At 37.3% G+C, this 27,350-nt stretch overlaps 1 protein-coding gene across 1 annotated transcript in view; it reads right to left on the bottom strand.

Moving 5' to 3' along the window:
• KIAA0825 overlaps positions 1-27,350 on the bottom strand; it is a gene marked incomplete at its 3' end in the record, with an annotated part of 203,430 nt that overhangs the window by 51,463 nt on the left and 124,617 nt on the right. Inside the window, exons 8-12 of the mRNA XM_080804280.1 lie at positions 25,646-25,911; positions 24,080-24,230; positions 19,468-19,658; positions 16,803-16,985; positions 4,934-5,044 (exon numbers count right to left, since the gene is read on the bottom strand). Coding sequence (XP_080660406.1) covers positions 4,934-5,044; positions 16,803-16,985; positions 19,468-19,658; positions 24,080-24,230; positions 25,646-25,911 — 902 coding nt within the window. The remainder of the gene's footprint in view (positions 1-4,933; positions 5,045-16,802; positions 16,986-19,467; positions 19,659-24,079; positions 24,231-25,645; positions 25,912-27,350) is intronic.

Genomic DNA, 27,350 nt, shown 5'->3' with positions numbered 1-27,350 from the left:
TGGTGTCATAGTATTAACCTTGAGATTAATATATTCTCCACATGCGTTAGTTTAATCTAGTATGAAACTGATTACCCTTTCTAAATCAACTCACATTGTTAGCCTATACCAGTGCTTGGGATAATGAATACAGTACATTTTACTTACTGCTTTGAAAATACATTTATTTTCCCTAAAGCAAACTCTTCTAAACTCTAGTCCAGCGGTTCTAGGAGAACATGAAAAATTCTATTTTTACCAATTTATATACTTCATAGGCTTTTACTAGCAATCCTACAGACAAATTTATGGGTCATACAACTGTGTATACATTCGTGACTCTTAATTTAAGTCTTAAAGTCATGTCCTCTTCCTTGCTCTGTTTCTTCCTTCTCATCTACTTTTAATTCATTATCTTAATATTTTTAACACTTGTTAAAGGCCACAGTAAATCCTTTCTAAAACAACGCACAGGTGCAAATAAATAAACAAGTAGGTGAATAAATTACTAAGATCTTTCATAACATTAGATATTTCAGTCATCTCTCCTCTCAACCACACCTTTTCCAAAAGAGAAAAGTTTTATATATTTTTAGTTTGTCATTATCCAGCCCATGTATTTCTCTGAACAGTTTATTTATTTATTTATTTGCTAAAGCAAGGAAGGGAGTTTTGAGGTATAATTTGGGGGTGACGAACACATAGAAACAGCAGATATTATGTGAGGGAAATGGATGGAGAGGTGGGGATTTTTAAGGTCACACGGCAGTAGTCCAGGTGCAATTCACACTGCAAATGTTTCACAAATGCAAATCAATACCTTGAGTTATCTAAAATTACTTTTATATTGCTACCCTGGGTTCCTCTGACTCTACCACTGTTCTGAGAGTGTTAGACCTTAAGTCACATGGATCATGTCTTTCTAAGCATATTCAATGGATCTGTCAGAGAATAATTACCAGAAAGTACTGCCTTCAGTGGAGGGGAGCTCATCCTCTGCCTTCCAAAGGGAATTCTGAGAAGCAAAGAAGAGAACCAAAGGTATTTCAGGAGAGAAAACTTCATAAATAAAGATCTGAAGCTGAGACTAAAAATAAGAACAGTGAGAAGTGCAGAGTAACTGTGTCTTAAGAGATAAGAAAGGAGACTAACAATGGGAGTAGAGAACACTGTTGGGTACTCCAGGTAATAAGCCAGCCAGAGTGGGCCACGCAGAAGCTACACCAAATTCTTGAGCAGTGATATAATTAAAACAGTGTCTAAAACATGTTAAATAATAGTAAAATGGACTAGGGTTGTTGTAATGTGTTGGAGAGAAAGGATGGTTCTAAGAGAACTGTCAAGAAAGAATCAACTGAACATGCTAATACACTAGGAACAGGCAAAGCAGAGATCAATATGAAACTATCATCAAGATTCCACCTGGAAGTGTTTAAGAAGGATGACACTCTTAATCCAAAAGACACTATGCACTGGGGACAAGGGAAGAGTAGAAGGAAGGATCAGCTAAGGACATCATAGTGGATTTCCAGTAACAACAGTGGGTCATTCAAAAATATGAGCAGCTGGACATACAATGTGGGGGTAAAGGTAGTGCTCAGAGTTGGAGATGTGAAGCTAGAAATCATTTGCCTAGAGGTTAGAGGGTAAGCCATGTGAACAAAAGAGCAATAAAAAATGGGGTTTCTTTCTGCTTTGAAAAACTTTTAATACTGGTGGTCCCAACTTACGATGGATGGTTCTACTTATGATTTTTCAGCTTTATGATGGTGTGAAAGCGATATGCATTCAGTCGAAACCACACCTCAAATTTTGAGATTTTGACCTTTTCCCAGGCTATGATATGGCCGTCCGATACTCTCATGATGGCCAGGTGGTGGCAATGAGCTACAGCTCTGGCAGCCACAAGGGGATCACAAGAGTAGACAACCCAAACCCTTACAACCACTCTGTACCCATACAGTCATTCTGTTATTCCCTTCCAGTACAGTAGTCAAGATATTACAGGAGACATGCAGCACTTAATTACAAAATAAGTTTTGTGTTAGATGATTTTGCCCAACTGCAGGCTAATGTGAGTGTTTGGAGTACATTTAAGGTATGTGAGGCTAATAAGCTATGTTTGGTAAGTTAGGTGTATCAAATGCATTTTTAACATAATATTTTCAACTTATGATGAGTTTGTCAGGATGGAACCCCATCGTGAGTCCAGAAAAGTCTATAAAATTAAATCATTTTTATTATATGAAATCCAGAAAATATGGAAAATAATACATAAAAAAATTAAAATTGCTTGCAAACAAAGATAAAAACAATGAGCTCCCCAGCATATATAGCCTCTCAATTTTGCTTTTCTATACATACTTTTTAAATGCTATATGTAAAGTAGTATGGCCTAGTTCAACACTTTCAACTGTGTCCCACTTTCCAATACTATTCATCCCCTAGGAAACATGGGTCTCACCCTTAGCAAGCTTAAGGAATCCACATACTAGATCCCTCCCTTGGACATATATACTATAGATTAGTACATAAGCACTAATACATTAGTACATAAAAAGAGATTTTACATAATAAATAACTGGCCATCCTGGATTTTTTATTCACACCTATTTTTATGCACATGCTAGATTTTTTATACATACTTTTAACATGTGTTAAAAAATACCTGTTTTTATGCACACTCTGAACATCTGCTCTCCCACTGACAGGTGAAGGTGTAGTTGTCAGAGGCTAGAACTTTGGAAGCAGACAAGCCTAGGCTCAGAGTCTGCCACCCAGCATGGTCCTCTTCAGAAAGTTGCCACCTACGTATCACTTTACTCTCCATGAAAGCAGCAAAGAAATAGGTGCCCCACAGGCTGGTGTGATGTTTTAAAGAGATAATGTACATGAAGCACCTAGAATGTGTGGTACACAGTTATCGCCGGAAAAACCAGGCTGGTTTTGATGCTGTCATAATGACTAATGGAAGCTTCCCTTTAACTAAAAATAAAAATTATTTGTCATTAAATTTTTTCAAAATCGACCCTTTTAATGACTCCACAGTAATGTATCATATGACTATTCCATAATTGATTTGTCTAATTTTATACTGTGGGACATTTATTTCCATTTTTTCCTTTCACAATGTTTCAATGGCTAGCCTCCCAAACAAAGCTTCATCAGCTGCTCTGACTAATTCTTTATGATCAATTCCTAGAAATGAAATTTCTGGATAAAGAAGAATAAATATTTTTAAGGTTTTTGACACAGCTTCCTAAACTGTTCTCTGGGAAGCTTGTACCAAGCTTCATTTCTACTATGGGCTGAGTAGTGACTTCTGGGTTTGAATGTTTATGTTAGGATAATGGTGGACATGGATTACTACACAGAGGCAGAAAGAAAGAAAAGTCTTATTACATTTATGCTTGCTTTAAGTATAGAAGAGAGAAAGACGTTAAACACAAGAAGAGGCTATGTGAAAGATAAATCCATTTCCAGGCTGCCTTTCCAGGCCTCTATGTGGACTGAATGAGCTTGAAGGTGGAAATCTTACAGAGCAACACCTGAATGGGGATAATCTCAATGGTTATAGACTAAGATGAAAGTAGTAATACTGGGGCACCTGGGGCTCAGTTGGTTAAGCATCTGCCTTCAGTTCAGGTCATGATCCCAGGGCCCTGGGGTTGAGTCCCGCATTGGGATCCTTGCTCACTTTTTTTCCTCTCACTTTCTGTCAAATAAATAAAATCTTGAAAAAAAAAAAAGTAGTAATACTAATAGATTAAAGAAACTCTGAAAACACGGAGAACAAATAGGTTGAGAAGTTTGGAAACTCTTTAAAATAATACAGATTTTTTGTTTAATTCACACTGTAAAAGATTCAGTTGTTTAATTTCTTATTTTTGTAGTAATGAGTATTAAAAGTTGGCTATTTAATTCTCAATGCTGTGAGTCTATTTACATGCAAGCTACTGGATGCTGAGATGACAGAGTACTGAGGGTATTCTGTTTCTAGGAATCAATCATAAGGAATTCATCAGAGACGGTGAAAATGTTTTATTCGTAAGTGAAGTAACAACAATACACTAAGGTCTTTGAAGGTAGAGTCTATGTGTCACTAATCTCGGATTCCCCATTTCCTATATGGAGACAGCGACTTAATTGGTAACAGGATTTATTTGTTGTGTTTATAGAGATTTTGTGTACAAGGTTTACACAACATCTATTTATGGCCAGGACTCTTGTTCCTCAAGAGTGAGAGACAGTTACTCAATTTAGAGAGTGAAATCACTGATGGTGTACTTCCAAGATGAATCAAGAATGTATAGGAATTAACAGGATCTCCTTCAGCTATACATGATATATTTATTCACAGATACCAAGGAAAGGTACTTTCCAGTGATATATTCAGCAAAGAATCAAACTGACATTCTATATAATGCCACAAAATGTCATCAGATTATTCTGCGAGTATATTTCATGCTTTAAATGATTTTTTAATGTTTGAATGCTGTTAATTAAATAATAAAAGTGAAAGACCCTATTCATAATTTTTTAAAGTTTCTTCTCTCTCAACTTTTTCCTAAGGCTCTAGTTTGTTACATGAATTATCCAGTTTTGCTGCCTTTATTTTTTCGATAATTAGTTGGAGAACTGTCAAATCTCCAGTCATAGATCAAGAAAGATGAATTTTAAAATGGCTAAGCAATTAGCTAAAATAGAACTAAATTCCAAAAATTCATATTTTTCCATTACAACAGTAAAGCTGTAAGTTAGCAGAATGATTATGAAGCTTGTATATTGGATCCTTGGGCTAATAAAAAGAGAAGTAATACTTTTTACTTACCTGCATACTATAAAAATTGTAAGTTTTTTCTGTGAGATGCATTTACCTCCATGGATAAAAGTTTCCATTAAACTTTAAAGGGATCACAGAATTATACATAGTGTAGTATTTAGAGGTTCTCACCTGAGTAAAGAAGGATAGAAATGTGATATGCAAGAAAACCAATGCAGTGGTTGCTTGAAAAATGGTTTTATGGTATCTGAAGCAGAATCATCTATGCCATGCTGAAAAGTCCTGGAGAAATAAAATAATTATTTCAGAATACACAGGAAACATTAACCATGAAGACCAGCAAAACTTTTTATTTTCACTAAGTATTTGAAGTTAATGATTTTTCTTTTCTTTCTTTTTTTTTTTTTTTTTTTTTTTTTTTGAGAGAGAGTGCATGTGATTGGGAGGTAGGGGCAGAGGGAGAACTTAAGCAAACTCCATATTCAGCACAAATCCCTGGGCTTGATCTCATGACCCTGAGATCATGACCTGACTTGAAATCAAGAGTTGGGTGCTTAACCGACTGAGCCACCCAGGCACCCCTAGAAGTTCATGATTTTGCACAAAATGGTATTGTGTTAGAATGGACAACGCATCCATCCACTTGGGATCTATGTTAATAGGTAATTCAGAGGCCCCTATACAGCAGTTCTTACACTTGGAAAAGTAAGATAATCCCATTAGTAGGTAAAAACTACCATTATAAAATTTATCAAAAATGAATGAATAAAGAATAGGATAGTGTAACCATTTATATCACCCTCCTCAACCTGGATCAAATAAATGTCAATATTTTGTCATATTTGCTTCATTACTGTAGAAATGTTTAGCATAGCTACCTCTCTTTATTCTTTAAAGTGATTTATAAATACTAAACAATTAATGAGAATTTATAATTAATTTTGTATGTTCCTAAGAGCCCACAGAAGGCTTATAAAGAAGAGTTTAACTGTAAAATATATGACTATGATTTCAAAATTAGAACAATTTGGCCAGACTATCTGGTCTACAATTATCTTTGGAGAAGTGACTGTAACATTTTTCTAGGTTGGCCCAAATTCAGCAATAAATCTTGAGGTAATAAGAAAGAATCTGCTACATAAAACCTTTCGTAGATAGCTTGGCTAATAAAATTTTTATCATAACAGAAGACTATATTTGCCTACATGGAGTAAAGAGTAACAACTGGGAACATTTTAGTAATGGAATTGTTTGAAGTGGTACTATCTCTCTTTATGTACAGTACAGGAACAACAGCGTCTTTTAAATAATATGTAGAACAGAATTCCATTTTGAAAACCCATTCTGACTTTTTCATTCCATATGCTTCTTGCATTCTCACATTTTCCAAATGTGACCTGTCCCTCTCCAGTTGTCTTGCTAGCAGAATACCTACTAATTAAATATACTTCAATATTTTTTCAATTTTTTATTTATTTTTTAAATTTCTTTTCAGTGTTCCAGAATTCATTGTTTATGCACCGCACCCAATGCTCCATGCAATATGTGCCCTCCATAATACTCACCGCCAGGCTCACCCAACTTCCCACCCCTCGCCCCTCCAAAACCCTCAGATTGTTTTTCAGAGTCCTCATGGTTCATCTCCCCTCCAATTACCCCCAACTCCCTTCTCCTCTCCATCTCCCCATATCCTCCGTGTTATTCCTTATGCTCCACAAATAAGCGAAACCATATGATAATTGACTCTCTCTGCTTGACTTATTTCACTCAGCATACTCTCTTCCAGTCCCGTCCATGTTGATACAAAAGTTGGGTATTCTTCCTTTCTGATGGAGGCATATTACCCCACCGTATATATGGACCACATCTTAAGCTAGGGATAGAGGGAACATTCCTCAACTTCATAAAATCTATCTATGAAAAACCCACAGTGAATATCATCCTCAATGGGGAAAAGCTGACGGCCTTCCCTTTGAGATCAGGAACACGACAAGGATGCCCACTCTCACCACTCTTGCTCAACATAGTATTAGAAGTCCTAGCAACAGCAATCAGACAACAAAGAGAAATAAGAGGTATTCAAATTGTCAGTGAAGAAGTCAAACTCTCTCACTTCACAGATGATATGATAGTTTATATGGAAAACCCAAAAGACTCCACCCCCAAACTACTAGAACTCATTCAGCAATTTAGTAATGTGGCAGGATACAAAATCAATGTATAGAAATCAATTGCTTTCTTAAATACTTCAATATTTTTTAGACTTCTAACATATCTCTTCTTTGAAAGCCATTGTTTTCTTACTAAATTTCAGAAAGAACAAAATTTGTTACATATGCCTCAAAATGAGGGTGTCATGTTTCCAAGCCCTACCTTAACACTGTGTGAACTAAGCAGAAGCCTAGGTCAGGATATTGCGATACACTTTTTGTAAGGAGTCTGGACTTCATGCCAGCAATGGGGGATCGCTGAAGAGTTAATAGCATGGGAGATATATCAGCTATTTTATATTTTCAAAAAATCACTTGTGCAATAGTGCAGGGAGATCTGGAGGGATCCAGACTGGAATAAGGGAGATAATGAGATGGTATTTCAGTAGACCATACAGAAGAGGACAATGTCCTAAATCAAAGTGAGAAGCAGAGGAGGAAGTAGGTAGAAGGCAAATATAAAAAACTTAAACATAAAATTAATATATTTAAATCCCTAAAGACATGGGGTTTGAGATGGCACAAGGGAGAAGGTAGAAAGGAGAAAGGTTAAGGGTTAAGAGAACCCCAGGAGAACTCACAGGTATTTTACTTAGTTTCAAATATGCTAAGGGAGCTGCAGGCATTTGAAGTACATCCAAAGAGAGACATCCAATAGAAATTTGGATTTGTTGAGGTAGCCTATACAAGAGATATCTGGGTAGAAGATACTGATGTGGAAGTCATAAGGCAAAACCATGGGGATGGGTGAATTCACCCAAAGAAAGAGTGTAAGAGGAAAAGATGGTTAAGAATGGAGCTCTGGAACACACCAACATTTAAAGGGTGAGGTGAGAAAGAGAAGTACTCAAATGAAACCAAGAAGGAAAAATTCAAGATGTAGGCAAAGAGCCAGGACAAAGTGATATTAGGGAAACCAAGGGAGGAGAAATGGCCCACAGTGAGAAAAGCTGCAGAAAGGGTAATTGCATGGAGGGGCAAAAACTGGAATTAGTGACTGGATAGGCATGGATGAACTGGCCCATGCTGTTTGTTTAGCGTGATGAGGGCAGCTGCCGTGCATGGAGTGAATGACGGTTGTCAGAGTGGAGACACTGAATACAAACTATGTTTTAGAAGGGAAATACAATAATAGAGAAAGAAAGAATTTTAATATAAAAGAACCTTTGGGAAAAGAACCAGAAGAGAGAAAGAATATTTTAAAGACTACGGCCATGGAGTAGGCGGTAGATGTGACCAAGAGCGCAGGTAAAAAGATGGGCTTTGCCTGGAAACAGAGACATATTGACTGTCAAAGGATTTGGAGGTGAGTAAGGATAAAGATAATTATTAAAAATGGAAATGAGAAGTTAAAGTACATTCATGATGGCCTAGGTTTTCTCAGAAAGTACAGGGCAAGGCCATCTGCTAACAAAGAGTGGGATGGGGCAAAGTGGAGGGTTTGGCTAAAGTGGAGAAGGACACTTTGGACAAAAAGCAGCAGCATCAGAAGGTACAAGAGGCCAGCTGAGTGATGCTCACCAGAAGTATTGCAAACTCTGGATGGACAGGCCAAGAGAGTGAGGGCAGGACGTGCACTAGCAAAGGAAGTAGGAAGGGAGGGTGCTGCTATCACATGAGAGGAGATGCAGCAAGATGTCTGGCAAGAAAGGAGATCTCAAAGGAAATCAAGCTGGGGGAAAAGGATGGGACAAGAGATGAGAGGCTTCAAGACGACCAGTAGAGACTGGAGGCAATGTTATGCTAGTCTCCTCCTAATTTGCCACATACTTCATGAGCCCTTTGCATAAAGTCCCATTGGCCCCGTTCTCTGGGGGGCAGTTCCTTTCTCCAAGAATGAACGCCTTAGCTAGAACGTATTCTCTGTCATGTTCAGCTGGCTCTCTGGATGGCTCTACCCCAAAACCTTGTAGTAAGTCTTCCCTGAACACCTTGTCCTAGGATATTTCTTGTCTCACCACCTCATCCCTCTCTATGCCCTTATTTTGCATCGTTTCTTCTTAGGACTCAACTCTACCTCTGATCCTTTCACATTTACTTTTTGCTGCCTGTTCCATCCCCAAGGGTCGGACCATTGAAGACTATTCAGGGGCAGTGCATGGGCATGTGCAGGAGTTCTGGAGCCAGAAAAACTGAGTGTGCAGCTCTGATAGGCTCTTCACTGGACATGTAATGTTGCTTGACAATTGATTCAGTTTCAGTATTCTTATTTGGAAAATGGTAAGAATAAGAATAATCACCTCAGATGGTCAGTGTGATGATTGAGATCATGCATATAAAGGACCCAGAGAAGTGCATGCATGTAATAAGGGACCAAGCTACATAAGATATTATCAGTATGTTAACAACAGTTGCAAATACTTTTTTTAAGAACTTTTTTAAAAAAAGATTTTATTTATTTATCTACTTGAGAAAGAGCAAGGATGAGAGAGGAGAAGCAGGGGGAGCAGCTGAGGGAGAAGGAGAAGCAGACTCCCAGCTGACCAGGGAGCTCGATGTAGGGCTCGATCCCAGGCCCCTGGGATCATGACCTGAGCTGAAGACAGACACTTAACCCACTCAGCCACCCAGGTGCCCCAAGTTGCAAATACTTCTTAAGAAGGTCTACAACTATCTCATAGTCTAAATGGTTGCCTAATTATAGTTCCATCCTTGAAAAAAAATAATGGAGAATCTAATAATAATAGGATGGCTATTTGGAATGGTGCCAAAATTTCTTAAGATGACAAACTACCAGTGATACAGTATTTTCCAGGACACTTCTGCCACTACCTAAGCTCTTGTATTCCACTCATGGTTTCTCAGTCATCCTGGTAATAGTAGGGTTATTTGGCTATAAGAAATGTTATGGCAGATGTTTATGGTCTCAGAGGGGGTGGGATCTGTATAAGCATTTAATTCCACAGCAAGATCCCAAATTAGTGTCATTATTCTGGAGAGTATAACAGGGTGAAAATTGGCCCACAAGCCTCATTGGGGGAATGAAATGATGAGCTGGCTATTAGATAACCTCTAATGATGTTTTGGTATACACTTAAAAGAGAGGACGCTCTAAATAATTCATAATGGAGAACAAAATACAATCGTAAGAGCCACAGAATTATATTTTCCGCAAGATATAAAAGAATTTTGATGGAGTAAATTTAAATACTCTTTTAAAAATAAGTAATTGTCCATAGGTTGAAGCAGAATACATTTCTTCACATATCCAAATTAGCAGACTGTAAAGATGGTTTTGTTTCAGGAGAGGAAAGTGGGATTTGGCAAAATTCCTTGCCTTGGCCCTTGGCCCTTGGTCCAGCCTCGGCTGCCCCCTGCCCCCTCCCTGTCACTAGCATCATGCAGGCTCTGTGCTCATCATGGCAGGCCACTTGGGCCCTCTGTCCCAGATTCAGTCTCTTGTGGTTCTCTGATGTACAAGCGTGTTGCCTTCCTTCCTTTCTTCATTAACAAAACTCATTGACTTTTTGAGCTTATGTAGCCAGCTGCTGCTAGAAAGAAAGAAATCCAACACACATCAAAAGTGAGAACAACTGATAAGCTAAAAAGAGCTAGCTGGGTTTTATGCTTTTCTTGTGCCACCCTGCCTTTGGCTGCCCTCCCAGGAGAGTGGTGTCTCATAACATAATGCTAATGGAACAAACCTCCAGGATAGAATCGAGGCAGCCCAAGGACAACTTATAAGTTCCAAGGGGCAGAAGGGCCGGGCCAGATGCCTCACTCCTGTGTCTGTCATGAACCCCCAGCCATCAGAGGTACTCAAGAAACTAAAGTACCAAGAGAAGACCACGATGTCAGAAGAAGTAGAATTCATTTGAAATTGAACCCCCGGGACAGCACTGGAATATTTGAGACAATGAGGATATGCAAGCCTTTCTGATGCCCCTGACATCACAATTTACCATAAAGATGTACCGAGAATCAAGCTCAATCTACTTCACCATTTTAAACACAATTCTAAGTGATTATTTTGCTTTCATAAACCAGCATCACCCCTGCAACTATAGGTAGTTGCCTGAATGTCACTAAGTAAGAGAAATTAAGGGAAGACACTCGGATGAAATGTGGCTCCCCACCTTTCCCCTGCCCCCTGGCTTGAGAGGATGATGAAAATAACTCTTTGAGGTTAGAAAATGATGATTTGAAGTTAAAAAAGGACTAGCATAATGCTTGGACTAACTGTAGGTACATAGCAGATGCTGGTTTAAAAAAAAAAAAAGTGAAGAATGAATAGAGGGTATTGTCAGACCTTGCTTAGTGGAAAGGACAATGAATTTCAGGGGCCATCTGTGAAGAGCAGTCTTGGGTGGTATGCAGCCAAAGGGCAGACGGAGAACAGACATATGGTGGTCGGGCCAAGCAAGACTTGATCTCAGAGGAGAGGGCAGGAAACAGCTAGTCAGAAAATCAGGGCACAGGCTTTCTCCAAAGCAAAGACTAGCCCTTCACCAGTGTTTTACATTATTAGAATCACATATAAGGCTGTTTGATTTTAGGTTTAAAAAAAAATAGATATTTTCCTCAAAAGCAACACGTAGAAGAAGGGGACAAAAGGGAGACATTTAATCTAAACAAAATGGTAAAACAACTAACTCCACTTTCTGAATCACTTTGCATTCTCCCATTTGTTTTTTACATTTTAATGATTTAAATTTTTACTTCTCTTCAGCATATATTCATTTTTTTAAACAGCTTTATTAAGCTATCTAATTCATATACCCCAAAATGTACTCATTTTAAGTTGACAACTAAATGGTTTTTAGTATATTCAGAGTTGTGTAACCTTCTCTCCCATCTCACTTCATAACATTTTCATTACTCTCAAAAGAGAGCCTATACGCATTAGCAGGTACTATCCATTCTCCCCTCCTCCCCGCCTCTGGCAACCACTAATCAATTTACTTTTTGTCTCTTATTGTGTATTTTGGAAATTTCTAGTAAGGTGAACTGGACAATATATACTTCCTTTTTTCTGGCTCTCTTTTAACTTAGCATAATGCTTTTGAGGGTCAGTCCTGAGGAAGGCAGCCTCTGTTGGCTCACCATAGATTTTTGTTTTTTGTGTTTTTTTTTTTTTTATGGCTGAATAACATTCCACAGGATGGAGAGCTACACCTTTGTTTGTCCATTCACCAGTTGGTGGGCATTTCGGTTCTTTTCACTCTGTGCTATTATTAAAAATGCTGCTATAAACACCGGCATACCAATCCTTGTACTGGCATACATTCTTACTTCTTTTAGGTATACACCTAGGAGTAAAACTGCTGGGTCATTGGACCATATGCTCAATATTTTACATAAGCATACTCTATGTCTAACGTTTGGAGGAACCGCCTATTTTCAAAGCATGCCAGACATTCTTGAAGTATGGAAAACGAAATTTCAGTCCATGCTCTGCTTTGTGAGGGACACTGAAATAGTTTAAAATAAATAAGTAAATAAACGGATAAGATCATCACCTCAAAATACCTAGCACTGGTTTGAAAACAAACTATAGACACAGCATATTTTAAAATACCTTGGCATTTACTTATTAAAACCCTATCAGTGATACCAAGTGAACCTCAAGGTAGGAGTGCTGGTCAGTTGCCTGGCCCATAACTGCTGACCCCAGCCTTTGCCCGGTGTGTTGGCACCTGTACTGAAATTCATTCTTTGGTGTTATTAAATGTCATGACACTGGGGAGAGTGGGCGTGTGTGTGTAAATAAATGTAATCTTAACATTAGAAATTTTATTAGACTTGACTTGATGGCAGATATTTATCTTGCTCACTGCTGTAACCCTTGTGGCTTAATCCCTATGCTTCATCAGAGGGGCTAGAGAGGCAACAACACTGACTGAAATGAAAATAAATTGCATTTAGCTAAAATTCTAAGAATTAAATTTTAATTCGCTACATAGAAACTAAAATTAATGTTGTACGCAAGCAAAATGCACCAATGGAAACCACATTTGGGTGTGTATGTGTGAATGTGCACTGGGTACAGCTCTGAATTGTGCCCTTTAACTGCCTTGATGGAAGATCTACAAGCAATAGGCATTTTGGAAAATACATGGTGAATATTTTATGTTTCGGCAGGTCTCTTTCCCTGGAGGACAAACTTAAAGTACTCCTTTTATAACGTTCTAACAGAAATCTACAAAGGAGAGTTAAAAGAGAACACACTTTTTTGCAAACAGGTTTCATTCTTCCTGAAAAGATTTTAAAATCATGTATTCCTGCCCTGGGATTTGGTGGTCCTACGCTAAACTCAGAAAGGAAAATACATCCAGTTCATCCGTCAGAACTACTTGGAAGAAAGGCAGTCACCTTCTAAAAAGGCCTACCGCATGTAGTGACAAATGTCAGGTACAGTTTATAAAAAATTCAATACTATCAACATCTGATTGTTACTTTTCACCGATTCCTCAAAGCATACAGCTTAATTTTTAAATGTGAAGTAGAGATATATTTTTTTTTCCCTAAATACTAATAATATGACCATTTCATACCCTGGCTGTGAAGAGAAGCTACGTAAGTCAACAGGGTCCTTGTAACACACACAACTTTTTCCTACTTGAGAAGAACATGCTGTCCTGTAGATTTCCTTTCTCAATACAAAGTAAAATACATTTCAAAGATTGCATTGATATTCTAGAAAGACAATGATAAAATTTAAATCAACACGAATGGATACGATTTGTGAAAATTTATATGAACTGAGAAATATTAAAAGGGAAAGTATCTAGACTTTCTGTTCATGCTTCAAAGCAATGTAGCTATCCATGTTTTATATTAAGGAAAACCAGAGGCAGTGCTTGGTATAAAATGTTCTATAATCCTGGTTGAAATTAGCAATTTAAATTTGTTGAATGAGGTTACAGTGCAATATCTAATGCACAAATCAGAGATTTGAGTACTTGCATAGTTGTTAAAAAATGTATCAAAAGGCCATGGGTTAACAATAATGAATGTATGTTACAATATTATTATTAAAATATGCAATCTTTGATAATAATTTATTTGTTTTACAAATGCATTGGGGGTTAAAATTTTTCTATTCATCTGTGACAAACCATGAAATTCAATATTGCTCACCATGACCAATCCATGAAATTTGTCAACTTTGTTCCTGATTTTCACAGGGCCTTCCTCTCAGATGAAATGACCCGATGAACTAAGAGCATAGCAATTTTTTCATCTATGGTATCAGTTGAGTTTACTAGGATTTATTATGTGCTTCAGACCTTGAGCTTTTTATGATTATGAACTATTACGCATATAATCCCAAACTTATGGCAATTTATCTCACTATTTCTTCCCCTTTCTGAAAGAATTCTCCATTTCTAAAATTAGCTCTCAACAGCAGGGTTGCCAGAAGAAACAATCTATAAACAATGGGTTTGCTGAAAGTCAGAGTGGGTGAAAATTATAGGGAAATTGAAACCGAACTTGTTAATTACTTGTAGAATTTCTAACACAAAAGTCTCAAAATTTACTGAAAAATCAAGATTTATATATTTCTCTTACCAGAATCTTCCAGAAAGGAATACTTTACCCAATTTATGCTAAGAAATAGAAATATGCATACTTTTTCCTATCCAAGAAACTAAGAATATGCAATTATCTAGTCTCTCAGGATAAAGTGACTATTTTGGAGGAGAGTTTAAACAAAATTGTATTATTGTTTTATTATAAAATCTACTTCAACGTCTTCTACAGTATTACCAATTCAAATGAAATAAACCAGAAAATTAGTCCAAAATTTTTAATTTCCCTAAATCTTATTTACTATGTAAAATCTTTCAACATTTTAAAAATGCAATTGCTGAGTCTCTCCTTTGCTGTCCTGCCCATTGCTCCCTTCCAGTGTATTAATAAACTTCTGTCTCCTTTGTTCTGCCTTGGGTAAATTCTTTCACCTGATGGATCACCCCACATTTGGTAGCCCTCACCTGGAACCTCTGCTGGCCTGGGACTTACCTTGGATTCTCTGGGAACTTCTCAGGACTTTTCCCTCAGTGGATAGACTCCAGTAATCCTTGGGGGAACTGACGACCTTGGAGAACTGAGTAACCAGCAGAGGTTACTCTTCTGTGAGGATCTGAAGCTCCAAGGGGAGCCAGTTTCCCTTTTGCCTCAGGAGGGTCCCTTCCCTCCCTCTCCTTTCTCTTTTTGGCTCTTCTGCTGTCTAACCCTAGCACACCTCATACAACAGATTTCTGGCCAGGGTGGGGGGCACTCGTTAGTGTAGTCTGAAGGTCTGAGGGTGAACAGGTTGGACTCCGGAGCCTGTGAGGGTGAAGGACCCCTTTCCTCTCTTCTCCCACTCCATCCTCCTGAGGCCTCCATTCCAAACATATGGTGGAATTGGTAGGGGCAGCTCATTCAGGGTGAATCCACACACATTACAAATTTGGTTGGGACCCTTTCCTGACACTGCTGACTCCCAGCTACCTTGATTCTTTCAGGCTCCCCCTTTTCCCTTTGTCCCCTGAGATTCAGCTGCCATTTTGATCTATAGGCAAAAACGTTCCCACAAGTCTGAGTGAATCCAATAATTCTGTATGAATGATGATTCAACAAGGATCCCAGCCCATACCATCAGAGGATCCCTCACCCTAAATCCCACGGACCAGGCCACCAGGGATTTTCACTCAAATCGCCTATCCACAGGTTAATATAATACCATGCTCTGGTCTATACCTGCACAGAACCCCTGATGGAGGAACAAGTTTAGGTAGGAACAGTGTGCCCCCTGTCCAGCATGAAGGAGCTACTGAAGATGAGACTTCCACCCAAATGCCAAAAATTTGTCATTATTGATCTATCATGGGGGAATGTGGAGGACACCTTAGGCAATAGGCTTGAGCAATGAAAACCTGAGTAAGGTAAAGTGTCCACAGTGACCACTGGGCGGAATGCAACAAGCTCATTAAAGGACCTACCTCAAAATATCCATAGGCTCTAGCTGACTGATGGGTTACTGAAAACACCACACAACTACTAAAAAAGGAAAATTCCATACTTTCCCATACCTCCCCACTCCTCTTAACTATGGACCCCCAGCACTGCCTCCTGGCAGACAGCCTCTTCTTTCCCCTTATGCCTGTTCCTCCCTTGCATTGTATTCAATAAAATTCCATCTCCTTTTCCAAAAAAATGCAATTACTGGGGCACAGGGCTGACTTAGTAGAGCATGCAACTCTTGATCTTGGGATTGTGAGTTCAAGCTGCATGTTGGGCGTAGAGTTTACTTAAAAAATAAGTAAATAGACAGATAGACAGAAAATAAAAATGCAATTACTTATTCTTATTGTCACCTGCCATTACTAGCTCAGACACTACAGCCTAATACCAAAAAAAATGCAAATGTATGGCAGATTAACTGAAAGTGTAGAAACATTAGGTTTCTTCCAGATTTGGGGATATTTTGGTATCAACTTTTAAAATTTTTCTATTAGAGCAAAGCACTTCATATAAAATTAAAACTAAAAAATACTTTCAAAGGTAAAAAGCCATTAGATACGATTTTCTTCTTCATAAAGTATCAAGCTGTGCTTGAGATAAGCAACCCATTGATATAATCATTTAAACAACTCAAATAGTGAAGCTCAACAGCATCCCGATCCTACTGGGGCCTTAGAATCTGAATAAGATTTAACAATAGAGATATAACACAATTATTAGCTCATTTTGTAAAATGGCTCAATTCACAATATCGAAAATGCACTTCAAAATATTTCTACTTGCTACTTCACACAATTCAATAAGTAGAATGAAAATAACTTTAAGTCACATTATTTACATATCATAATAGCTAAAAAGACAATATGTTTGATACTTACTGATATAATTCAGTTAAGGGTGAAGTCAAAATGACTAATGTTGTGAACAAATTATTACAATGTGTATGAATTTTAAAAATTTTATCATCTATATACTCATGAGGATTCAAAAGCTTCTGTACAGATGTGCAAACTGACCATAACATGTTCTCAGTGCATATTAAAATTGTTGTGACATCAAGTCTGTTGGAAAGAAAAAGAAAATCATGATAAGTAAAATTGTTTTTCTGCTTGCTATATACACTATCATTCATGTCTCTTATATTAAACATACATAAGAATATAAATACTTGGTTAGATACCAGAGCTTCAGAGATCAAAGACAGATAGAAAGAACCAAAACTTAGCATTTGAGTTTCCAGGTGTTAGATGACTCACATACCATTATCTTTAGGAATGGTGAGGTCTACCTACAGTACTAAAGTGTTTTAGGAGTACTTTCCTTTTTTTTTTTTTTTTAAGATTTTTAAAATTTATTCATTTGAGAGAGATACAGAGACAGAGACAGTGAGAGCTCAAGAAGGGGGAAAGGAAGAGGGAAGAGCAGACTCCCTGCTGAGCTGGGATCCTGAGGTGGGGCTTGATCCCAGGACCTGGAGATCATGACCTAAGCCAAAGGCAGATGGTTAACATCTGAGCCACCCAGGTGCCCCTCTTTTTTTTTTTTTTTTTAAGATTTATTTTGCATTTTTAGGATCCTGTTTAAGCTCAAGAGACGCTCCTTGAAATTATGTCCAGCAAAAGAAGAGCCAGATTAAAAGAAAATTGCTATTATCCACATGTAAATGATAGGTAAAATTTTGATAGAAGAACAGTTTTCCTTATCCAACTATAGGCTGTCAAAAGAAAGTTATAAGTTTGGGTAACACGTTTCCACAGCAAATGGGAGAGGAAGAAAAAAATGAGACCAGAAGCACAAATGGAGAAGGCTATAGTTTCTGAAATTTTCAATATTGAATAAAGTTGTAGAAATTTTGTTGTATTTTATAATCTCATTCATAAATTCATTTCTTTGTTTCTATCTTCCCTGTGTTTTAACAGAGACTCAAAGATCTGTTTAAAGGTTATTTTGGTATATGACTGAATTGTACAAATCTCAACGAATTTTTTCTTTTAATTCAGTGTTCAAGGAATAGATGATGGAAATCATAAAGTGATAAGAAAACAAAAAAGTATGAAAATTTTAAAAAATGAAACTTTGGCCCCAAATTTATTACATATATATAAAATAAGTTTATACATATATTAATAACATGTAACAGATATTACATAGGATACATATGGTTTTAGTCATGTGACAGCTGGATGCCACTAGAATACTAAAAACATCAATAATTGCCTTTAGGAAGGTTTAACTGTAATTTGCATCTATTTTCTCTAATAGTTAATTAAGCAATTGCAAATGCAAGATATATGTACATACACACATAAACACACACACACACACACACACACATTGATTTTCACAGTAACAGCAGTTTAGTCTTAACCATTCAAATAAAATTATTTATTTATTTTATCTTTTCATGCCATTTTTATATAGCTACCCAGAAAACAAAAACCAAAAGTCTCTATAGTACATTTAATTAAACATACTACCCAGTAAATCTGATTTCACAAACATCTCATAATGACTCGCCACCTCATAGTCAAAGATGATTTAAACTACTCAGGAAAAGAACGAAGGTACTCTTTGCTCTCAGAAAAAAACTTGCCATCTATTCTTCTGAGTTCAATGATTAAAAAAAAAAAAAATGCTTGGTCAGTAATTCAAAACAGTTTTTGCAAAATACCATATTTGTGAAACACTGTAGCAGGACCTAAATACCCTTCAAATGCAGAGTGCTTTACAAGAACATGATCAGGAAACAATTCCTACTGAAAAAAAAAAGCCTCTGGTATCTTTAGGTTCTTCCTAATATATATCTGAAGAACAGAGAGATCTTAATCACATCAATGAGACTATTTATAAAACAAAGCCTTTTCTTCATATGACCCTTGTTGTCTTTTATGCACATTTTTGTAGTCATTGCCTAGATGTTTCACAGACCCGGACTACAGTTTAATCATTAATACCCTGTGACTGCTGCTCCTCATTTTCTGTGATTTCACATTCTATTGAACTTGCTTTTAGTAGTACATAATAGAAAGAAAGGGAAAAAATAAAGGAGAGAAAGAAAGAAGGGATTAGAATATACTTAGACGAAGGGGTTTCCTTATGAAGATGAACGACACGATTTAAAAACTTAAAAACAAAAAGAAAAACTAAAATTCCCTGGTTGCCTAGAATTTCAAAGTCAAATTAACTGCCCATCACAGCACTGCTGCTTTCTTCTCCATTTCAGGCCTCAATTTTCTCTCTTTATCTTATTTAATAACCTTTGTATATAAATGTCTTAGACTGTGATACAGCTTGAATCATTTTTTTTAGAACAAGTGGGTTCTATATACAATTTTAAGAAGAAAAAAAGAGCAAAGTTATTTTGATTGAAGTTCCACATTTCCACTTAAGTATCTCAGGAGAGGTGAACACGATTTCCTTTCAGATGTTAGAAACATGTTAAATATACAAGGAGTTATGTCATGAGATTCAGAATTACATTCTGCTCTATACCAGTTGATTAAAACGTTCTTGAAAAGCAACATTTTTCACAACTTCAATTACCTGATCTGTGGAGTTCTCTTGTAACTGGGATGGGCCCGAGCATATCTGGAGGCCAGTAGACCCAAAGATTTCTCCAGCACTTCTGTGAGGATCACCTGGGCTAACTTAGGGGGCAGAATGGTCCAGAGATCATGACGAAGAGCACAGAAGAAATAATGCCACATCTGGAGTGAGAAGGAGCATCTTTCCCCCTGGCAAAACCACCACACATGAAACAATAGAATCACATCTTCCAAAATGTCAGTTTGCTTCCTATGAACATAATTAGTTCAGGCTGAAAGGAAATAGCTGGAGAGTCTGACACACTAGATGACCAAGAAAGATTTTTGACAAGATGTAAAACATCCTTATTGACAAAGGAACATATGTTTTATTTCAATTACAAGACCAGATATTCTAGTGCAAATCCAGACCACAAGCTTTTAACCTAGCATATCTTGATTTACCCGCTCCCAGGCCAGGGTTTAAAATTTATTTTAAGCAATCAGCTCTACAACTGCCAAACAAGTCATGCTAGTTTAAGATAGAGAGCTGGTTCTTCAAAAATTAAATCTTAATAATTTAAATTGTTTACGTATATATATTTTTCTGAGACTATTATTATCATAGGAGGTCATTCTTATAGATGTTTGAGATTTCACATTATAATGAGATGACAGGAGAAAAAATAAACTTACATACCACATACTTATCAACATGCATGAAACCAAGGAGGGGGATGGGTAACTATTAAAGATTATTATATTAGGCTACTGCGTTCGTGGGTTTTTAATAACCATGCTAGAAACAGATATCATAATGGTCTGATTTTACAAGAGTTGTAAATCCTAGGCAGATGTTATCATTTCTTAGCATTTTTACAGTATTTCATACTTCCAAGGGGCCAGATTCTCCTTCCTTTCCACCCCCTACAGACCTATTCTGTGGGTACCAAATTCTCCCTGACCACAGAGGAAGATCCAAGAGTGGCTAAGGCCAGTGGGAACAGGCAGAAATGAGAAGGTGCCCTCAAGTGATTTACAAGCATTAATGAGTTAACAGGCTCCCAGGGAGATATGCTAGTAGTTTGACCTCATTTTCCTCAAAGCAGATTAAAAAAAACTACTTGAAATAGGAAGAGTAGAATGTGTTTTTCAAATATTACCTTATTTGTTACCATATCAAAAATTAAATGAGCAAAACTTCATATTTTATCCTCTTTGACTTAAAATTCTTGCTTTGCCCACTACTTACAGTTCTCAAACATGATTAAAAAAAATTGTTCTTTTATAGCAAAAGTTGATAGTTTCTCACGCAGATATGCCTATCAGTATTTTCCTTACATATTATTCTTCTGATAATTGCTCTGATTTCTAAAATCTTCTGTCGTCACTATAAGAATAATTTACGATTAATTTCTATTGACTTTCAAATGGAGTTCATAAATGAGTAGAACTAGTATACTTGGGTGGGAAACTAGAGCATCAAAATGTACAAGAGTCAGGTTCAAAGGAGGAGGCTTTGACCACTTCTGACTCCTAGACTAGACGTATATCAAAACTGTTAGAGAAAAAAAATTACGAAATTCATGTGGAAGTAGCAAAATTAGAGTATCTTATGCTTCCCTTGCTGTGTGTTCTGTGAAGGAACGTTTTTTAAAATTTTCTGAAGAAAGGATTTTTAGAGCTTGATTTTGTCATACTTTCTGTGTTGTATGTTAATTAAAGCAAAATTGCCCCAGTTGATGTAATGACGAGTATGAATGATTTACACTAACTCTCTCCATAGCAATGGATGGGTGCTTTTAATAATGCGGCCAACATGATTTCTCGTATTTTTCAAAATGAAAACCAATTTCCTTAATAGTTAACAATAAATGAGAAAATAAAAGTAACTAGGCATGTAGATTTCTTTCTCTGAAACTGAAAAATACTTCTTTTGAGACTTTCTAAAATGTAAACTTTGTGTTTACTTAAAAATATTCCAAACTGGTCCTCGTTCTCACAACTGCCTTCAAAGTGTGTATAACTGTAATAATATATGCAAGGGTTTTCATTAAACTAAATGTGATTCATTTATTCTTCTGACCTGTTTCTCTATTTGTTGTCATTTCAAAAGTATTCTGCTAGTAAACATCTGTTATTTTTGTAGACCCACCATAATGTAAACAGATGTGAGCTTTTATTTAGATTATATATCAGGAAACAAGCAGCTGGGCTTTATTATATAAGCCATTCAATATTATCTTTGAACAGACAATTCTTTATTCTTGACTATTGGAAAACACAAGTTGCTAAAATTGAGCAGATGCCAACTGTACTCAAAGCTTAATTTTAAACATGTAATCTGAACACCCACTGTGCCATCTGACCAGCACCTCATCAGAGAGAAACTGAACTCTCCAACTCTCTCAACCTGACAGTTTAGAGAAAGGAAATAATGCATCTAGGGCTCAGCTGATGTCACAAAACACGACCAAATATTCCTTCATATCTTGTAAATTCTTTCGCTATTTCCTTATTACCCTCCGCACATGGCGATAGGCTCCCCTGAGATCGCTCTCCCACCTTTTGCCTCCAGTCAGGCACATTTCATCTCCTTCCCTCTCAAAACGGCCCTGCCAAAAACATATAGTCCTGTTTCACCAATCAGTTGGAATAATGGGGAGAGGAGAAGAAAAGGGTGCAGTAAACGGGAAAAAACCATTGTCAAGTACTCTGGTTGTCAAAACAGTTTAAAATTTGTGCTATTTTTAGCAGTTTCTTATTTTTGGTAAATCGAAAAGCAGTATCACTTTATTTTCCTGAGCATAAGTAACAACCACAAACTCTGCAATTAAATTGTAACTACTGACCATGTAAGTATATGGAAGCTACGGTACCATGTAATCACGGGGTAACTATCTCCTTATTTCTGTCTTTGAAGCTAACGCCTTGTCATAAGATCTAAGAGCTGCATGTTACATGGTAATTTGTTTTTTGTTTTTTGTTTTTTAATACTTGGTAACTTCAATAACAGGTTCTCAACGCATCCACTTATTATTTATACTGTACAACTTTTCTAGCTCCTGTTTTGCATATGAGAAAACAGAATAGCCCGATGGTGGACGTAGACTGAAAGGATATCTGTGCCTCAACGAAAACATCGTATAAAATTGCTCATTAGTACACTGACATATTGAAATAGTTTGAAACCGGAGATGGACTCATTTTCAATCTCTCTGTTTACCTCAAGGCAAATAAGGAAGCTGGGATGCTGGCAAGAGAGGGGAAGACCAATACTCGGTCTCTTATCTTGGGCTGCCAGCCGCACCACCACTTTCTCCCGCTCATTCTGCTCGCTGCTGTTTGAAGTGTGTCATGTTTAGAAAACCCTATATGATGCTCTTGCAAAAAGAAAAACTATCCGGGAAGGGCCTCTAAAGGAGATATGAAATGGCCTTGGAAAAAGTGAAAAGTCCTTTAAAAGAGCTTCTTAGCTACTTCTCTCTGTTATGGCAACATTTGTTATGATTATAATTCGGGCATAAATAGAGCCACGGGAACCTTGGGCATCAGGGGTTGACAAGAGTGACTTCGCTATTTGAATAATACTCCACTCTGGTTTCCCAGGGACTCCATAGCCATCAGGACAGACAAAACAAGGATCTAATAAGCTTCAATCCCGAGGAAAGGGTAAACTGGGAAACCTAATGAAGTTGGGCTTGACTGATGAATTTTTTAGAAACCCTGATTATCTTTTATTAAGATATTGTAAATGTTTCACTCTGCCCTGAAATCAACTTCATATATTGGGGCTTATGTATAATCAATGGGATTGAAGTTTGACGATGAATAACTTTAATTGATGCTGGGTTCTGCTGTACTGGGAATCATTAGGCTTTAATTCAGTGGAAGTTTGGGATTTCAAAACACAGGCTAAATGAAAATAGGTAAGCTATAAATGATCAGATGGGTCTTAAATCACCCTCATAAGAACATACAACGAGGGGCGCCTGGGTGGCTCAGTGGGTTAAGCCGCTGCCTTCGGCTCAGGTCATGATCTCGGGGTCCTGAGGTCGAGTCCCGCATCGGGCTCTCTGCTCAGCGGGGAGCCTGCTTCCCTCTCTCCCTCTCTCTCTGCCTGCCTCTTTGTCTACTGTGATCTCTCTCTGTCAAATAAATAAATAAAAATCTTTAAAAAAAAAAAAAAAGAACATACAACGAGAGGAGAAAAAAAATACGTACAAAGAATAAAGTGGCATAAGAAGAGACATTTAGGAAAAAAAAAACCGGCGGGGGGAGGGCAGGGATACCCACAAGTAGTCCCTTTGGAGAAAAATATGAAGTTGTAGCATTTTGGCATTATCTATTTGACTTTTCATTGTATCCCGTTACATTCCAACTTAGATAGCACATGCTGCAGCTCAAATTAAGTTATTTTTACTTTTAAGCAGAAGGAGAGTTCTGATGTCTAGCTATTTCAGGTTTTTAAAAGTGTTTCTCCTAAGTACAAATTCAATATTTAAAAAATATTATCCTAACAGCCTTCATGTGTTAGTAATGCCAAGCTCATGTTTCTAATTAGCCAGAAAGCAGGTAGGCAGTAAAGCATATTTGTGTAAAAAGGAGGGATAGTAAACTTAACTTCACACCTCATAAAAAGCTTTGTAGTCATCCCAGTGGTGGCTCTCAGCATCCTGTAAAATGCTTGTAGCACAAACTCTGACGCAGTAGTCCGTAACCTGAAACTGGAGAGTGTTGATGAATTCCTGATATCTTTGGACAGGCACCAGGAATATGGGTCTGTTCAGAGGGAATGATCAAAGAGACAGAGATTTAAGGCCTGTGCAGTAGGCAGTAACAATCTCCAGTACTACAAATGGTTTTGATTATTAGATATCAATCATTCATTTCCTCCTAATGCTGAAGTCTGCATCCACATTCACTTTCCAACAAGGAAAAAAAAAAAAAGCTGGTCTTTGTTTTGCAAGTCCTTTGAAAATGTACATCTGCTGTTCCACAAATATGCACTTCAACTTGAGACAAACGGCATTGTCAATACATCATTCAAATATAAAAGTATTCTTTGTAAGCCTATTATTAGAGATCAGTGCATCATTTAGGCATTAGGGTATCGTTATTATAGAGAACAACATACATTTGTCAGAACCAACTTTTATAAAGCTATCACATGTCCCACAAACACACTCTTTTTGTTTTAAAAATTGTAATTTTGTAGATGTCAATTATCTCATAAACTGTTTTAAAATATTCTGCAGAAATATAGTGATTTCTGGCATATTCTGTTTATAAATTCAAGTATGATTCACCGTATCTGACTACTTACAGGAATTAAAAAAATGTCAGAGCTATATTTTGGATCAAGCCAAATTTATTTTACTTTTATCTTCAGTTGTATATATCACATTTTCTTATGCTTTCTCTCCTAAGCAAGGGACTACAAATGCTGTGTCAGGAGTACTGAAGAGATTGTCAGACTCCGGCCGAACAGCCAGGTGCACATGGTCCTTTCGTAAAGGGCTGTGCTATCTCCTAGAGGGTACAAGGTCACCAGAAAGACTGTGTGGTCATCTTTATCCTATTTCCAGAAAACATACAGTCTTCTTAGACTATTACTATGTAAGAATTAAGACCACCAGATGCTTTCTGCTCAAATACTAAGGACAGCTCGTTACTACATGGGCGCTCTGAAGTACGTTTACATTGGTCAGTAGAATAGATGGAAAATGCATTTATTCACTGTGTAAGTCCTAATATTCTGTTTGTGTAGAAACAAAAGAGAGAAGTGCCTATTTCACAGTGGTGTGTATGAGGGGCAAAAACAAGCTTAGTCTTCCTCTCCAGGGTAGTCAGTGCAGTATGCCTTATGAAACAGAGAGGGTCTGTTTGGTCAGGTCATAAATAGCATGCGGAAAATAGTTGTTCCAGATCAAAATATGGAAAAATGTATGGGTTTCTCTCTGGAGCAGGCCTTTAGAAAGAGGAGCTGTCTTCCTTCCTAATCTAGGTATCTGGTTTAATCGATCCCATGCTCCACCTTTTTGACATGCTCAAGTCAAGACAAATGAAAGTCATTCACTGTGTTCATTACAGTTTTCTCTTTCTCAAATATTATCATCAAGATTTCACTCCAGTGATACCCAAAGATTACACATTCCTTTAAGCAAGGCCATCAACCTAATGTAATTGATACTCACTTCTTAGTGTTTTCTTTCATCATATTATCATATTGCATAAAATGCTGGAAGACATAGACCGCTGTGGAGAGCAACGTGTGTAAGTTGGTCAGGGGTGCTTTGGAAGGAAACTCCTTGCTTCTCTCTTGCAGTCTCGCCAGGACAGCTGCTGCCACTTTACAACAGGCCTCCACAAAGTTTGCTCTAATTTCCTGGAAAGAATCATCTCTGCATGCCAGAGCCAGTGGAAGCATTGTGTCAAGTTTTTCCATGATGTCAGAACAAAACTAGGGAGAAATAAATGTAGCACTGAGTTATTTGTACTCTGACAGCACCGTGTAATTAATGTATAGGGGAGCCAAGTTCCTAAATAATGAATTTGACATCAAGCATAAATATAAAGACATGACGTTATAATAATCAATTTCTCAGTTTCTTGTAGAAAGTTAAATGTTTTATGTCAAATAAGGAAATACCAAAAGGATGCTTCTCTATATATAACCTTCAAACCTTACGCTTTCCAGACAGACATTATGAAAAACTCATGAAATAGCATGCATGACAATACTTTATTTGTAGTTAATAGAACTTGGAAAACATCCATCCTTGATATTAATCTGATTGCATTATTTTTGAACTTATTCTAGTTTCCTTGCTGAATTTTTATAAAGTATCTTCTTCTTAATCACCACCTATACACAAGGTCTACTGATTTATTTTAAATAATCCAGAAGCATCAGAAACACTATCACATGGTATCTTTTTAATTGGTAAGAAGTCAGCAACTTTCAGAAGTGATGTGCCTGGCTTTTCAGTCGTTATTATGAATCTACTCTTTATGGGAAGGCAAAACTTGCTAGCACGCGCAATTTGCCAACAGTGTTCCCAGGGGAATGTTCTGGAGCCCCAGGCTGGCAATAGCCAAATAAGGAGGCCATCTTTAAGAATGCTCTTTTTTTTTTTTTCTTCTTAAGATTTTGAGAGAGAGAGAGAGACTGTGAGCTAGGGGAGAAGTGGAAGGAGAAGGAGAAGCAGGCTTCCCGATGAGCAGGGAGCCCCATGTGGGACTTGATCCCGGGATCCTGGGATCATGACCTGAGCAGAAGGCAGACACTTAACTGACCGAACCCCCTGGGGCACCCCAAGAATGCTCCTTTAAAAACATCCCAACGATAAGCTGCTGAACTCATTGTGGGCTTAATACTGAGTAACTGTATTTATTTATTTGCACAATTACTTCCTATTTTCTCAGTATGATCTGTGACTCTCAAGGTACACACAAAGATGCAAGACGGATGTTAACGAAATAGAATGTGCATTAGCATGTAAATAAAGATTTGAAAGTTGCCTAGACCAATTCCTTCAACCTCCTAAATTTCTCCTGAAGTCATTAAAAGGTATAGCCCAAACAGGCAGTTTCAGCAGCTCTCCATTAAGTCACAGAAGCCTCTGCTTTAAGGGCCTCAGATTCATAGAGCCACAAGGTGGCCACAGATTTCAAGCTTTTTTGCTACCAGTGGCCATGGCCCATGGACACCAGAGAAGAAATCTGGTATTGAGTTAAATACCAAGTATTTGCCAAGAGACTCCAATATTGTTCTATAGGTTCCCTTTGCAACCTCTTATATTTATTCTTTTAAAGATTTATTTTATTTATTTGAGAGAGAGAGAGAGTGAATACAAGTGGGGGGGAGGGGCAGACGGAGAGAATCTTCAAGCAGAATTC

This window comes from Martes martes (assembly GCF_963455335.1).
Source record: "Martes martes genome assembly, chromosome: 5".
Taxonomy (NCBI): domain Eukaryota; kingdom Metazoa; phylum Chordata; class Mammalia; order Carnivora; family Mustelidae; genus Martes; species Martes martes.
Note: the sequence above shows the minus strand (reverse complement) of the source record. Positions and strands in the feature narration are given on the sequence as shown.